This window comes from Symphodus melops, assembly GCF_947650265.1.
Source record: "Symphodus melops genome assembly, chromosome: 19".
Classification (NCBI taxonomy): Eukaryota; Metazoa; Chordata; class Actinopteri; order Labriformes; family Labridae; genus Symphodus; species Symphodus melops.
The window spans coordinates 3,815,742-3,829,536 of NC_136709.1; the positions used below are offsets into that span (position 1 = coordinate 3,815,742).

General features: G+C 40.9%; 1 protein-coding gene across 2 annotated transcripts in view; it reads left to right on the forward strand.

Annotated features, from left to right (window-relative positions):
- The window catches only part of rbks (ribokinase), a 39,837-nt gene that overhangs the window by 3,290 nt on the left and 22,752 nt on the right, over nt 1-13,795 (forward strand). For both annotated transcript variants that reach the window (XM_079368972.1, XM_079368973.1), the window contains exons 3-6: nt 8,341-8,473; nt 9,469-9,532; nt 9,949-10,011; nt 11,425-11,589. In XM_079368972.1, the coding sequence (XP_079225098.1) occupies nt 8,341-8,473; nt 9,469-9,532; nt 9,949-10,011; nt 11,425-11,589 (425 nt within the window). The remainder of the gene's footprint in view (nt 1-8,340; nt 8,474-9,468; nt 9,533-9,948; nt 10,012-11,424; nt 11,590-13,795) is intronic.

Here is a 13,795-nt window from a genome sequence, read left to right on the forward strand (position 1 = left end):
TGTCACCGCCTCGCATTTCTGGTGCTAAAAAGCCTAAATGTCGAGGGAAGAGACATCCAGTGTCAACGAGCTTTTAGATTATCAGGAAATTGTATTATTTAGACCCAAAGTGAATTCTCGAGATTGATTTCTGTTTCAGGGTAAAAGTTTCTCGCTAAGTACAAATGTTTGGAATTGTGTTTATTATTTCCAGAGCTGGAGAAAAATGGGTCAAAAACTAAAAAAGAAGTTTAGATTAACAGTTATGTTTCCGCAGTACTGACCCTTTGTCTGGTACACAAAGCGTGTCATATAACATGAACATATTCATGAAGGTATAGAACAGTAAACACATTCATCATGGTTTTCCTATCCACACTGGATGTTTCAAAGGGAATGGGGTTACATTCTTAGCACCTCATTGATTCAAGTGATTGATTAATTAATTAGCAAGGAGTGATCACTGCTGTGATCAACAAACAGACATGAGATGGCAGGCTAAGGGAAGATTTATGACTTGAGCTGCACACTTTGGGAAAGTCCCAAACTTAGAGAGACACCGAAGTCCTGAAAAGTCAAAAAATAAAAAATCTTGTGCACAAAAGATAAGATCATTGTGATGTGAAAAATTAAAAGCCTTTTGCACACAGGTTTGTTTTGTTTTTGTTTTTTTACTTCAGGGTCTGTGTAGAAACTTTTGCACGCAAAAAAAGAGAAGTCGTTTTTATGCAAACAAGCAATGTCCTTCTCACTCAGCATGTGCACTACGTCCCCATTAGCTGGAGTGGCCACGCTCTCACACCATTAAGATGCAGTCAGATAAAAACTGGCTATCAAACACCCTTAGACTATATCATCCATACATAAAGAACTGCAGGGAGGTTTAAAAACAGTTATAATAAACAGGCTATTTAATGAGCTTCGTATGGGTTATTGCAGTGTTGAACAATGTTATCACACACTGCATGATACTTTAAAACCCTGCAGGCACATAGTCTGCATGTATGTCTTCATGATGCATTTAACTGTTGCTTTAACAAAAAAAATAACATCCCTGCATCGCTATAATGTCAATTAAGTTTACGGTTAATGAAGGATATATATATTTAGTCTGAAGTGGCTGAGCTGCTGTACTCAATATGCTGGCGCTACTGGAGTCCCAATCTACTTTACACAGTCATGTGTAAGGGGAAACAATATGAGTAGGGGTATAACGAATGAGTTTACTTCCTTTTTTTGGCAACCATGTTTTCTAAGGAGTTCTGAGTGAACAGTGAGCCTAGCAACAAAGCAACATGTGTCGGATGTAAGGCTAATCTATCTGCAGTAGTTGTTTGCGTCTTGATATCACATAAGGCTTGTTCAATCTAAGGATGCATTTTGAAAATCGACTCTACCAAAGGATTTGATTTTAAAATGGAAAATACTGGACGTTGTTAGAGATTGAGACTCATCAATGACTCTTAGCATTGTTTGGACGGCCAATCATTGATGTAAGTCAGTGACAGTTGATGCAGGTGTGACCGTCCCAATGGGGAAGCGGACTGCAGGTTTCAAACACTCAAAGTGTGCAGATGATCTGTTATAATTGCTGCTCGCTGAAATGTCAGAGTTGCATCATCGTCGCCGTACGTGGTGAGATCTGTTGAGCCAAGTAGGATCCATTCCCACAAATCGTTAGTCATCAACTCGCGCACAATAGGTCGGTTGAAAACAATTTGTCACCCTCATTTATCGAAACCTTTTGTGAGGGATGACACAATCTGAAAAGACACATGAAGTGAATACAGTGTAATGTCAAGTCTTCATGGGCTCCAGCCAAGTGAATGTCTTTTCTGTCAGCGTGAAGGAGAGTGTTGTGTGAGTATATGCAACAGCTTTTCTCATGCTGCTTCTGATTATATTTCTATAAAAGATAAATGTCACCTGGCTGCCAGCGAATGGCGAGCTCAATAAACAACCACAATCTGCCCCAGTGGGAAGAGGAAAGTTTCATGGTATTCTCGCAAGTGCACACTCCAATTCAAGTTGTCACATTGTCACTCCCAAGTCCCCCACTTATCCAAAACATATGCTGGGTATTCATGTTGTTGCTCATTAGCAATTCAACCAGTGAGTGTGTGCTTTGAAGGGCAGGAGTTGTCAATTAAGACTCTAATAAGCTAACGGGAAATGGCCTGTTTTTTGGAAAGAGTGTGTGTATGTGTGTGTGTGTTTGTGGGGTTGGGGCTTTTTGGATGGAGGTCAGAACGTGGGGAGGGGAGGGGAGGGCGGTTTGGAAGACATTCACAGCCCTTCAAAGTGATATGCTTGACTTTGAAGTTAGAAATCCAGTTGTCTTGAACAGCCAGTGTTTGGGTGGAAGTACAATTAACTGTCAGACAGCAGCGGCACACACACACACACACACACACACACACACACACACACACACACACACACACACACACACACACACTAACACTTTCTGTGTTTCCCCCTCTTTTTCGTCTTCTTCTTCATGCATGTGTATCACAGCTCTTTGTGATGTTTTGTTCAACATGCATCAGTCAGACTCTGGTGTGTGCGCTGCATGGAGGAGGAGAGCATCTCAGAATTTTTAACCCATTGTCAAAGCCATACAGTGCCCCCTACTGCCACATCTGTCTGCTGTTTGAAAGTGCTTCTGTATGTTTTCACTTTAGGGATTGACTCTGTGACTCTTTGTTGCTTCACTTGAAGGAGAAAGAGACCGAGTGTCTCCATTACATAAACTTAAGTTTACTCAAGAAACAAACACAGGAAACATGCCTTTCTAATCCTTTCATTTCGGTGGTTTTCCACTCAGACTCGCATATTTTGGTCCCTTCTATACTTAATGTTGATTTACACCAAAACCTTTATATTAACTCAGAACAAACTGAGGTTTCCCTCATTTTCAGTGACGTCGAGTTCACAGCATAGAAGAAGAGAAACAAATAAAAATGGGTGGAAAAGAAGAAAAATCAGCTAAAAAACAAAGAAAGAAAACAGTTACAGAACACATCCAGAAAAGTAGTTTTCACGGTACACAAGCCAACGCATGAGCATAAAAGATTTTTAAATAACACTATTACTGATTTGTACGATCTTCTATAGTAGACTGGATGTCTTAAATGTCTGACTGGTGCGGTAACATGAAGAAATCAAAATACGTCACTATCGTTTGTTCAGCATTATTTCACAACTTCCTGTTTGTTTATTTACTCAATGATTTCTCTTGTTTTTATTGTATTTGATACCACAGTAGATGAGACTATCAAAGTGCTTGGACTGTTTGTAGTCATAAGTCTGCAGGTGGGTCCAAAGTGTTGATGTGTTTGTGCTGTGTGCTGCCTGCTTGTCCTTTGACCCCTTTGAATGAACTTTAACTCATTTTCCACTTGTCCCTCTGTGTATTTCAGTGATCTTTTTACCTCATTTTTACATCCTGAAATAGTTTAATCCTTATGGCCTTATTTAGGCCCGATGAGGTTGAACTGTATTTACAGATAAAACAAAATAAGCCCTCTTTCTTATTGGGTTAATCATATTTTTTGGGAGTGGAAGGGGGACATTTTATCAAACCCTTATGAGCCCGGTCACGAGTCTGGTTCTGCTCCAGGTTTCTGCCTCTTTTTTTTTTTTTTATGCCACTGCAACTTTGCTTAAAGTTGCTTAGTGCTCATGATGGATTAACGTTGTGTCATTGTAATATGTCAGTGAGTAAGGTCTTTTACTTGCTCTTTGTAAAGTGTCTTGAGATAACACTTGTTATGAACAGGCACTATACAAATAAATATTGACTGACTGATTGATAATGCCACCGCTCTTTTTTCACAACCCCTTCCACAGTGTTACTTTTAAGAGAAATGCTGTTTTGTCCTTTTTTAACCAGCTACTTACGTCACATCATATTGAATAACAACTCCAATGCTTTATTCTGCAGTACACAATGTCCAAAGCCAGAAGATGTGACTGAGATCACTCCAGCTTCCCTCTATGTAAATGTAAAAAAAAAACATGAAACAAAGCTGCGATGTTTCATAAGCACCAACCAATTCAAACACTGAATAAGTTGATAAGTGGCTCATTATATCTGCTGCTTTAGGCCATTTTGGTGACCATCGAGGGAATAATAGCAACATGCGCGAGTATCCCACAAATGGTCTGACCACACACAAATAAACGCCCACGTCCTCCTCTGACACTGAACCTCTTGTTAGCAAAGTGGCTCAACGTGTCCATGCAAGGTATGCTGTCTCTGCACTAGCTGTTCTTTAAGTCCTGTCCTTGTCCTGATTTATTTAGAGCTTCAGATAAACGGACCTCTATGAACAAGGAGAAATTATACAAAATGACAACAAAGAAATGTAAGTGGTGCAAAGGCTTGAAAAGCTTCTGAAGCTGAAGTTTGTCATAACAAGTCCTGTGATTACTAATATTGTGCAGTCTCTTAAAATTATCTTTTATAACTTTATACATTATAGATTTAAAAAAGGAATATCTTGAGCTCATGATTTTCCTTCCTTCCTTTTTTCAAGTTTTGAGTTAATTTGGGATTTTTCTTTGTATCTGGCAAAACGCGCACAAATCCAACTTCAGAAAAAACACCTTTTGAAATAGTTTTTTTTCCCAACTCTACTTCCCCTTGTTTCTCACCAACAGCTGAGGAATGACTTTAATAGAAATGCAGGAGTAGGGAAATGAGAGACAAGCCTCAAAGCAAACATTTCGCGTCACTGAACACCTGCTTTAGCCTTTTGGTTCCATGGGAGAAAACGCACCGAGGTTGATAAGTGCCCTGTTTGTTTGGTGCACTCACCACAGACAACAATAGCCAAGTGTCTCAGTGGATATGAGTCGGCGTGGGTGGGTTTATTTAAGAATTTGGAAATTTGTTCATGTTATCTGTTAGTGATCTGACCTCAGGTGGTGATCAGCCAGATGTTAGCTTTAATGTGTTACCTAATCATCTGGACTTTATGCTTGTTTTATGGTGTATCTATTGTTTTGATGCATATTTTTTCTTTCTACACTTATATTTAATCTATTTTAAATTTTTTTTATTTTATTTTCTTCTGCTATCCTGCTTCGCTGCTGTAACACTGTAAATATCTCCGCTTGCGAGATGAATAAAGGATTATCTTAGCTTATTCACATTTGATGTAATACATTTGAAAGAGCACCTTTTATGATAACGGCAAATATGACACACAACAAGCCACTGTCTTTTGGTTCATCATGGACACACACACACATACACACACTGTATGGGGAACATGATAAATGTTATCCTTAGTTAGGCGCGTCGCTGACAAGATGGGGGCGGTATAGTGGATTAAACCCTGCCTCATATTCGGCTATTAACATTTGCTGTCTATGTGTACAACACAACCTCTTTTTGACGCAGCATCTTTGGGGAAAAGGTAAAACAAAAACAAAATGAAAAGTGCAACATAAGCATAAGATTTGTGGATTCAGAGAAAGACTTACAGGCGATATACACAACAAGATAAACCGAGCACTCTGAGCCCAACTCCCTACTTTTGAAAAAAAAAAAAAAAGAAGCAAAATCCAGATTTTTTTTATGGTTCCTAATGTGTATCTTGTCTGATTTTTCTGTGACGTGTTAAAAGTGAGCCAATCTGGAAGGGGCTACATCATTTGCAAATCAAATTGATATCCTGTTGTGTGCAGGAAACTCCGGGGACAGATGAGCAACTGCTTTGTGGTCTGTCACGTAGCACAAAACTCCAGCCAACTGGCAACCAAGCTGACTCATGGAGGAAACAATCACAGAAAATTCATTTTCATTCATCTTCAGCTCTTCAGGAAACACGCTAATGTTTACATTACGCATAACTTCCTCCGTTCATCCATATTTTCTCTTTTTGTCAATCCTCAGTAAAAGTAGTCCTTAAGCGATGGTCGCCAATTCTTCCTTCCCCTCGTCTGTCATGTTGGTTAACTCTAAAGTTGTGTTTGACTTTTTTAACTTTTGCAGGACTTTGAATTGTTAAGAGTCAGTTTGTTCCTGATTGAAATCTGCTAATGTGTTGTGCAGATATAAGATTAGCTTAGCATAGATTGAACATTGTGCTAGCAACAAACAGAGACGCACTGTTGTCATTACCAATATCAGGAAGTGTTAGTTTGCAACTTTTTAGCTAACTCCAATCTGTAATTGAAGATAAGCTAAACAGCTATCTGTCTCCTGGCTCTAGCTTGAAATGTAGAAGTTCTTCACTTTTTCCAAAGTGTATAATTTACTCCCCAGAAAGACCTGAATATTATGAATGTTGTAATATACAATGTACTCTTAACCCTTTAACATTGTATGAGTTTAAAGATTGTGAGAGGGTCCCATAAATGAAAGACTGAAGGCTTATGTATTTATGTGCAAATAGTAATAGCGTAGCAATAATGCAGGGTGAAAACCAAATAAGCAAATGAGTCAGGGAATAAATGAAGGACATAAATTGCTTTTTAGATATATATATATAGATATAAGAAAGATGGCTTGAAGCATCTGAAACCACCACAAATGGCTGATAAGCTTAGCTTTGTTTAGCACAAAGACGTTGGCAAGTACCTCAAAATCTGTCCATCAGCACCTCTCTCACACATAAGCTGGGGTTATCTTTGTTTATGTTGTGCAGAAACCGAGGTGTGTTTGAATAAAAAGCACTGCTTATGTGTTTAACTGTCCTTCTTGAAGTTTTGCTGTAAACTGTGAACATGGCAACTCAACAGTGACTGATTAAACAAACCAGGTATGCAGTGTAGAACGTGAAGCTTAAAAGGGGCTGCCAGATTGTTTCATCATGATTCCAGTCTGTGTTCTAAGCTAAGCTAACCAGCTATTGAGAGTCTATTATTTTTTGTCCATGGGGTGTTTTTTTTTTTTTTTTACCCAGTGAAAAACAACTATTTTTAACTCTCTTTTTACTGTGCGACTTATCATTCCATTAATAAAAATGTTGTTTTATGAAGATGGTGAAATCCAACAACAACACAAAGCTTCCTGATAGCTTCGTGAGTGTGCACAGAGTCCTTTTTTTCACAGAGTCACACGCCAGTGACACAGTTGGGAAAAATTTAGTTGGACAGCTGCACCAACTAGAATAGGTAATGTGTGTGTGTGTGTGTGTGTGTGGTTGTGTGTGTGTGGAGGAGGTGTGTGTGCGTGTGTATTAACATGTGCTCGTCCTTTGTCCTATTTGCTTCTCACCACATTTTAGCCTCACTGACCCTGCATCCTGTTATAGCTTTGGGCAATTTAGTGTTTTCACACGCCAGTGCGAAAACAGCAACATTTATAACAACCTCCAGTGTTTGCCACCAGCGTCTCACTTACTGGAAATCCTGGGATTGAGTAAACTTACAGTAATAGCACACCTGCCACGAACAAACTCTCACACGCACGCGCGCACACAAAAAAGCAGCAACAACAGGGTGAAAAACAACTTTATGACAACATTTTGCCGTCCGCAAACCCTCTGGCCCCGGGCCAGTTCTGCCCGGGGCCAGACCACAGTGCTCTGACGTACAGTAGAAAGCTGTCTGTAGTCTCTACCCATGTTACTCAGTTACTCACCACCCACTCTAAATCTGTGATTGGAAGAATGAGGGAACAGACAGCTCCTCCTGGGGGCACCCACCTGTGGCAAATCAACCCTGAGGGGAGAGGCGGGACTTTACCCAGCCCTGATGAGTCAGGCATTACTTGGGCAGCCAGTCACAAGTTGAGACATTTATGGGTTTTGTTGGTTGCATCATTTGCAAAATTCGGAGCAACTTGCATGGGCATAACTTACTGAATGTCTGGGCAAAATATCTAGTGCTTCTTGGAGTGATGAAGCAATCGTTAGCTGTGTTCTGACAGGGATTCTAAATTCTGCCGTCGTGTTGGGAAAAATTCATATAATCAATTCTTTCTAGCAGTGTTTCCATTTTGTTGACCTCTCAGTGAAATACCTCCACAAGACCAAAAGATAAAATCCTCAGCAGACTCCACAGAAACCTCCTGTTTGTGTTTTTTGCACATTTTCCAGTGATAAATAAAGCTTAACCACAGAAAGATCTGGCCCTGAAGGGTTATTTTCACATTTTGACATCTCCCATCCCTCCCTGGTTTCTCTGTAGAGCACTCACAAAGCCAAATAAAACAGTTTTTAAAGTTTGATGCCGCATTTCTAAACTTGTATCTGTTTGAGTGTTGGAATGACAAAAATGAACCAGGTTGAAATCCAAGCATTACTTTTGGGAAAGGTATTGTAATTATTCATCAACCTGTTACCAATGTGTTCATTTGCAAGGGAAGATATTTTCATGTGCCCGTTTCCTCTTTTTTACCCTCAGCCAGGCACCAAGGCTACCCAAAGCTGGAGAAACCATCCATGGTCACAAGTTCTTCATTGGGTTCGGAGGGAAAGGGGCCAACCAATGCATACAGGCTGCAAGACTGGGGGCCAAAACCACTATGGTCTGCAAGGTAGAGCACCATACACAGCTTTGTTTTTTGTTTATGTTTTGTTTGCCTGAAAGTGTGCGTGTCAGAAAAAACAGTTTTAGTGCTTTTCCAACCTCTGGCTCACCCATCTCTTACTCAGTACGAATAATGAGCAATCATCTACCAAACCAACGAGTTAACAACTCACAAAAACCTTATGGCATCGTTCACACTTCAGTCATTTCACAACATCAACTCTCCGTGCCTCATTTTCTCTTGATCAATAGCATACAACATGCATACGCCCACCCACGCTTGTGCACCTTCAAAAAAGCCTATTCCCATACCATGCAACCTGGAGTCTCCAATCAGTAAGCTCAGTGTGGCCTTTCAACCTGAGCACAAAAGCAGCGAAGCCCCACCTCTTTCAGAACAAAGAGACCCGATCGATAACAACCCAGTGCGGGAGGAGCTCTCCGGGCATGGGGAGAACCCAAAAATAGAAATCCGGGCTTGTCAAAAACATCCAAGACGGAAGGCCGCTCTTCAAAGCGATTGGGGCCAAGCAGCCAATACCAGCCCAAACCATTATCACAGGCAGCTTGAAGTGCCCGCGATTTGGCACGTTTTTTAGAAAGCGTGGGTTCGAAGTAGGCGCCTCAGGGCAAGGTGGGGACCCCTTCCGCAACCCAAAGTAGCTACAGATGTGGACATCCCTGTGCGGATCAGGGGAAGAGGGGAAGGAGGGAAGGAAAACGAAAGCGAGGTGGGCCTGAAGAGGCGGGAAGGCGGGGTTATCGTGTCTTGAAGGCTTGGCGCAGCTGGTCGTGTGTTTGCGTGTGTGTGCGTTTGTTGACTTTGTGTGTTCGTTTGTTCACATTTTCGGCGGCGGCACCATGCCAGTATGCTGGCAGGGCACACGAAAATTCAACCCAACTGAGGTTTGAGTATACCACTTTCAAAAGTTGCCGCTAACCAAGTCTGACCCTGCTTGACACTCTCTTTGTTGTTGTTGTTTTGCCTTAAATCTTTTCTAGGTTGGTAAAGACTTCTTTGGAGACAATTACATCCAGAATTTCAAGGACAATGGTGTAAACACAGGTAGGGTTTCAAGCTTTTTGCACAATGTGCCAGAGTGGTTGCCTTTTCCATGGTGCATGGAGAAGTTCAAAATCCAACCAATGTTTTTTTTAAATGTGTATTTATTCAAAACCTTTTTGTTATAGGCTTTGGAGAAGATATATTCCTTATATGTGTGGAGCCAATGAGAGTTTAGGTATTTTGATTCATAAGAGAGGGTTGTTTCAAAACGTTTGGCCCAATGCAAACATCTGACTTTCGATGTTTGTAGCAACTTTATAGCCAAAAACCAGTTACCTGAGCCAAGTGCCCTCCATGGAATTAATACAGGTTTTTTTCCTTTTTGTAAAGTTTCCTGTCAAGTAACAGATTTTTTGTTTTTTTTGGAAGAAAGACAAACCAATGATACTTCTAACCTTTAATCATTTCTGTATCAGACTTTGTGGGACAGACTTCTGATGCAGCCACAGGAGCCGCCTCCATCATTGTGAACAGTGCAGGTAAATGTTTTGGTGCTAGCATACAGCATCCTGCAGAGATACTGAAGCTCTTTGAGGTCTGGAAATGGTGTAAAAAAGTGCATGTGTACCGTACCGTATGTGTGTACTGTGCACACCCTCACACACACACACACACACACACACACACTGTATGTTCATGCATTCAATGCCACCATTGTCTTACCACTGCTCCATTGATTGTTATCTCTAGTTATGCACCACACAGATGCCTACACAAATGCTAAAGTGTGCCGAACCTTACGGAGTACTCTCATGTTCAAGGCTGCTAATGTCTAAGAGTTTACAAATCATGATACAACTCAACAGTCAGCTTATGGAAATGAATTTTATGTTGTCATGAATGTACCATCTTATGAGTAACTGCAGTTAAATATTCAATGTTTTGAAAGAAGGCTAAGGTCTTCCTGAAAGTGGATCATTATCGTGTTGCATTCAAGAGTAACTGACCAATTAGACAATGTGTCCAATCTTTTTAACATTATCGAGAAAAGACAAGGATGTGTTCAGCCCTTTTATTAATATATTAAATGAATAGTCAAGGGAAAAAAGGTTATCTTTCATTCACATGAAAACCCTTTATATTTTGTTTTGGCAAAAATGGTTTAATTTCAAGTATTAATCATCATGATGTCATTTAATATTGGATACTTGTGAAGGGTTGATATTGAACTTAAACAAGCACCTTTATGTCAGAATTGTTTTGCCTCAAACTTAAAACTCAAGGGTTTTTTCCAAAATTTGGAAGATGTCTAAAAGACAAAAGTTTCCAGTGACCTAAAGATCATATAATATTCTAAACACACTTCATATTATATATCAACTTATCTTTCAAACACTAAAATGTGTCCCTAGTCTACAAAACCCACAATTATTTTCCGCTTGTGACATCACAAAGGGCAGTAATCCCTCCCCCAAGTAGTTGACACTCCCGCATCTAGGTGTTTGTTCTACCCTCTAAGTCTGCCACCCAGGCCTTTCCAGATAGGGGCGTGGTCAGTGTCAACCTTTACATTTAAAGCTACAGACACAGAAACAGCCTGTTCTGAGCAGGGCTGGAATAGAACGGCTTATAGGCATGCTCAAACACAGGATCAGAGTGGATTTACTACTACACTATGTTTTGGGGAGCTCTGAGACTTATTTGAAGTTGTAGAAAATTAAGATAATATGTGTTTTTAAATGGGACACTTTTTATGAACTAAACAAGTGGAACAAAGAAAGTTAGATGGAACTTGAAAAAGTATAAAAAATATCACTCAACTTTGCAAAAGGCTGAGGCGGAATACTGGAAATTCTGTTTTAGCTTTTTTAAAATGTATAAAATATCTAGTATTACTTATGAGTAAAGAGTTCCCATGGTTTTAAAATGTCAACAAACTGTTGTCTCCACAGGGGAGAATGCCATTGTGATTGTGGCCGGTGCGAACATGCTGCTGGCCAGTGACGAGCTGCAGAACGCTCTTCCAGCCATCAAACAAGCAAAAGTTCTGGTGTGCCAGCTGGAGATCTGCCCGCAGACATCCTTACTGGCACTACAAATGGCTCAGGAGAACAAAGGTCAGTGAGTGTCAGGTTGGTATTTCCAGAGCACAAGTGCAGGATGGAGAATACATCTTAAAAAGTGAATATTTACATTAGGTGTGTACCAGTCTCCAGTTCCATAAATGCAGCAACAAATGTAAAATAATCCAAATGGTAGCAGAATTTAAAATATTTAAAGCCCACTTTTTGTGGCCAAACCAACATTTTACACTTGCAGGTTACAGGTTACTGTATATGTTCAGAGCAATATGAGGGGTACTTTCTGAAACCAACAGCTCAACCAACATGGGAATTCGTTACAGGAAGTGGTCTGCTTTGTGACGGTGACATAAAAAGCAGAGTGCTCTCTTGAGCTCTCGCACTTGTTCTTCATGAAATTACGTTCATCATTTTTGGTAAATGCAACCAGATTCAACAACCAACTATGGAAACAGGCTTCACATGCCATCTTCAATACGTGTCGTTCGAACCAACCAGCTTTTATCAGGGAAACCTGAAGCATGAACTCACTATCATTAGATCTTGTTTATGTGAGAAATGCTGTTTTTTGTGGAAAGAAAAATAAGTAGGGCAAAAAGACAATGGACTGAATCATCTGTCATTCAGTATTTTACTGCATCATGGCAGACTTTCATATAGGTTATTACTGTCTATCTTGGGGATTTTTGCCAAAAGCTAATTTACGCGCATAGCACTCCTTCTCTCCAAAACGTGTGAAGCTGTTGATTGAACTGGTCAAAAAGAACCTTGAAGCGTTAGGTAGCTCAGTTGGTAGAGCATGCATCCAATGCGGCCTGCTGATGCATCCGGCAGATATAGAATCCTTGCGTATCTGATGCAGAGGGTTACGGACTGCTGGAGCTGAGAGGCAGCTAATCACAGTCAATGGAATCACATTTAAGGACTGAAGTCAAATCAGCTCAGCTGGCGTGGCAGTGCTGAGATTGATCGAACACTCATCGGATGGACTGTAGCATCAAGACGCCAACCTTGAAATATTACTGTGGATTGTCTCAGTCTTTAGACGTTTGTGTTTGCTTCGATTGGCGTCCCACAGACTCGGATCTCTTCATCATGTTTAGTGTGAGAAGTTGACAAATCCAATATCTTCACAAGTTTTCGTTGTCTCCCTGCTGCTCACTTTTTATACCATCAACCGAGACTCAACACACATTACCAAGAGCAAGCAGGATCTTTGTATATCTGCATGAACATAACCCATTTTAGACTCCCACCCTCCCTCTGTCCATTCCTCCCTCCACCTTTTCTGTGATAACCAGGCTACGGAGCTCATCATCTCTTAACAGCCTCCTATTATTAGCACGCCTCGGCGTCATCAGATACGTCTGGGGAGCCTCTCGCCCATGTCATCCTGGCCGATCGTTTGTAATCGCTTGTTGCCGGCTGCCAGGAAATGAAAGAGTCGCAGCCATAACCGACTTTGCAGATGGGATACCCAGATGGCCTCGCTGAGCGCCACCCTCTTTCCCCCAAGACCCCCTCCCCGCCGTGTCGACCATACCACGGGATTAGGCTCAGCATGTGGCGCCAGGAGAGAAGCAATGCGAGGAAGGATCCTTGGCGAAGATGCCACCTCGGCGCTGCCACAGCAGAGCGTTGCGTAAATGAAGTTCTCTGGAGAGAATGGGTGTTAATGGGTTTGGCGGCGAGGATTTAATGACGCAGGGGTGAAGCGGCGCTTAAATTACATAAATGTCACCGTCAAACCACATGCGCTGTGGATGCCAGCTCTCAGGAACACTTGTCAAGATAACCTATTGAGATTGCATGTAATTATTTTAGAGAAAAAGACACCCTATGTATGTTTAGTTCATTGCCATCTACCATTGAATTTTGACAACTTAATGGAATTAAAGCAATTCTCGAGCTGAGGAAATGGCAGGAGTTGTGAAGTTTCACTCTTTTTTTTCCCTCTTCCGTCTTCCTCCGCCTCTTCCTTGTCTGTGCAAAAAGCAGTTTTTATATTTCTCATCAGATGCAATTAGAGCCTCTTAAAGCCCTTTCGCACACTTGCTGATGACTCATTTCTTTTGTGTGCGTGTGTCTGTTTGTGTGTGTGCATGCATGTAAGATTGTGAGTGATCTGTCTTTATTCTCTCTGTCTGCCATCTAACTTTCCTCCTAAATTGACCAAAGCAACAAACTGCCATATTTTTTTTTTTGCACTCTCTTGAAACCAGACTTTGAACCTCAGTGCAAT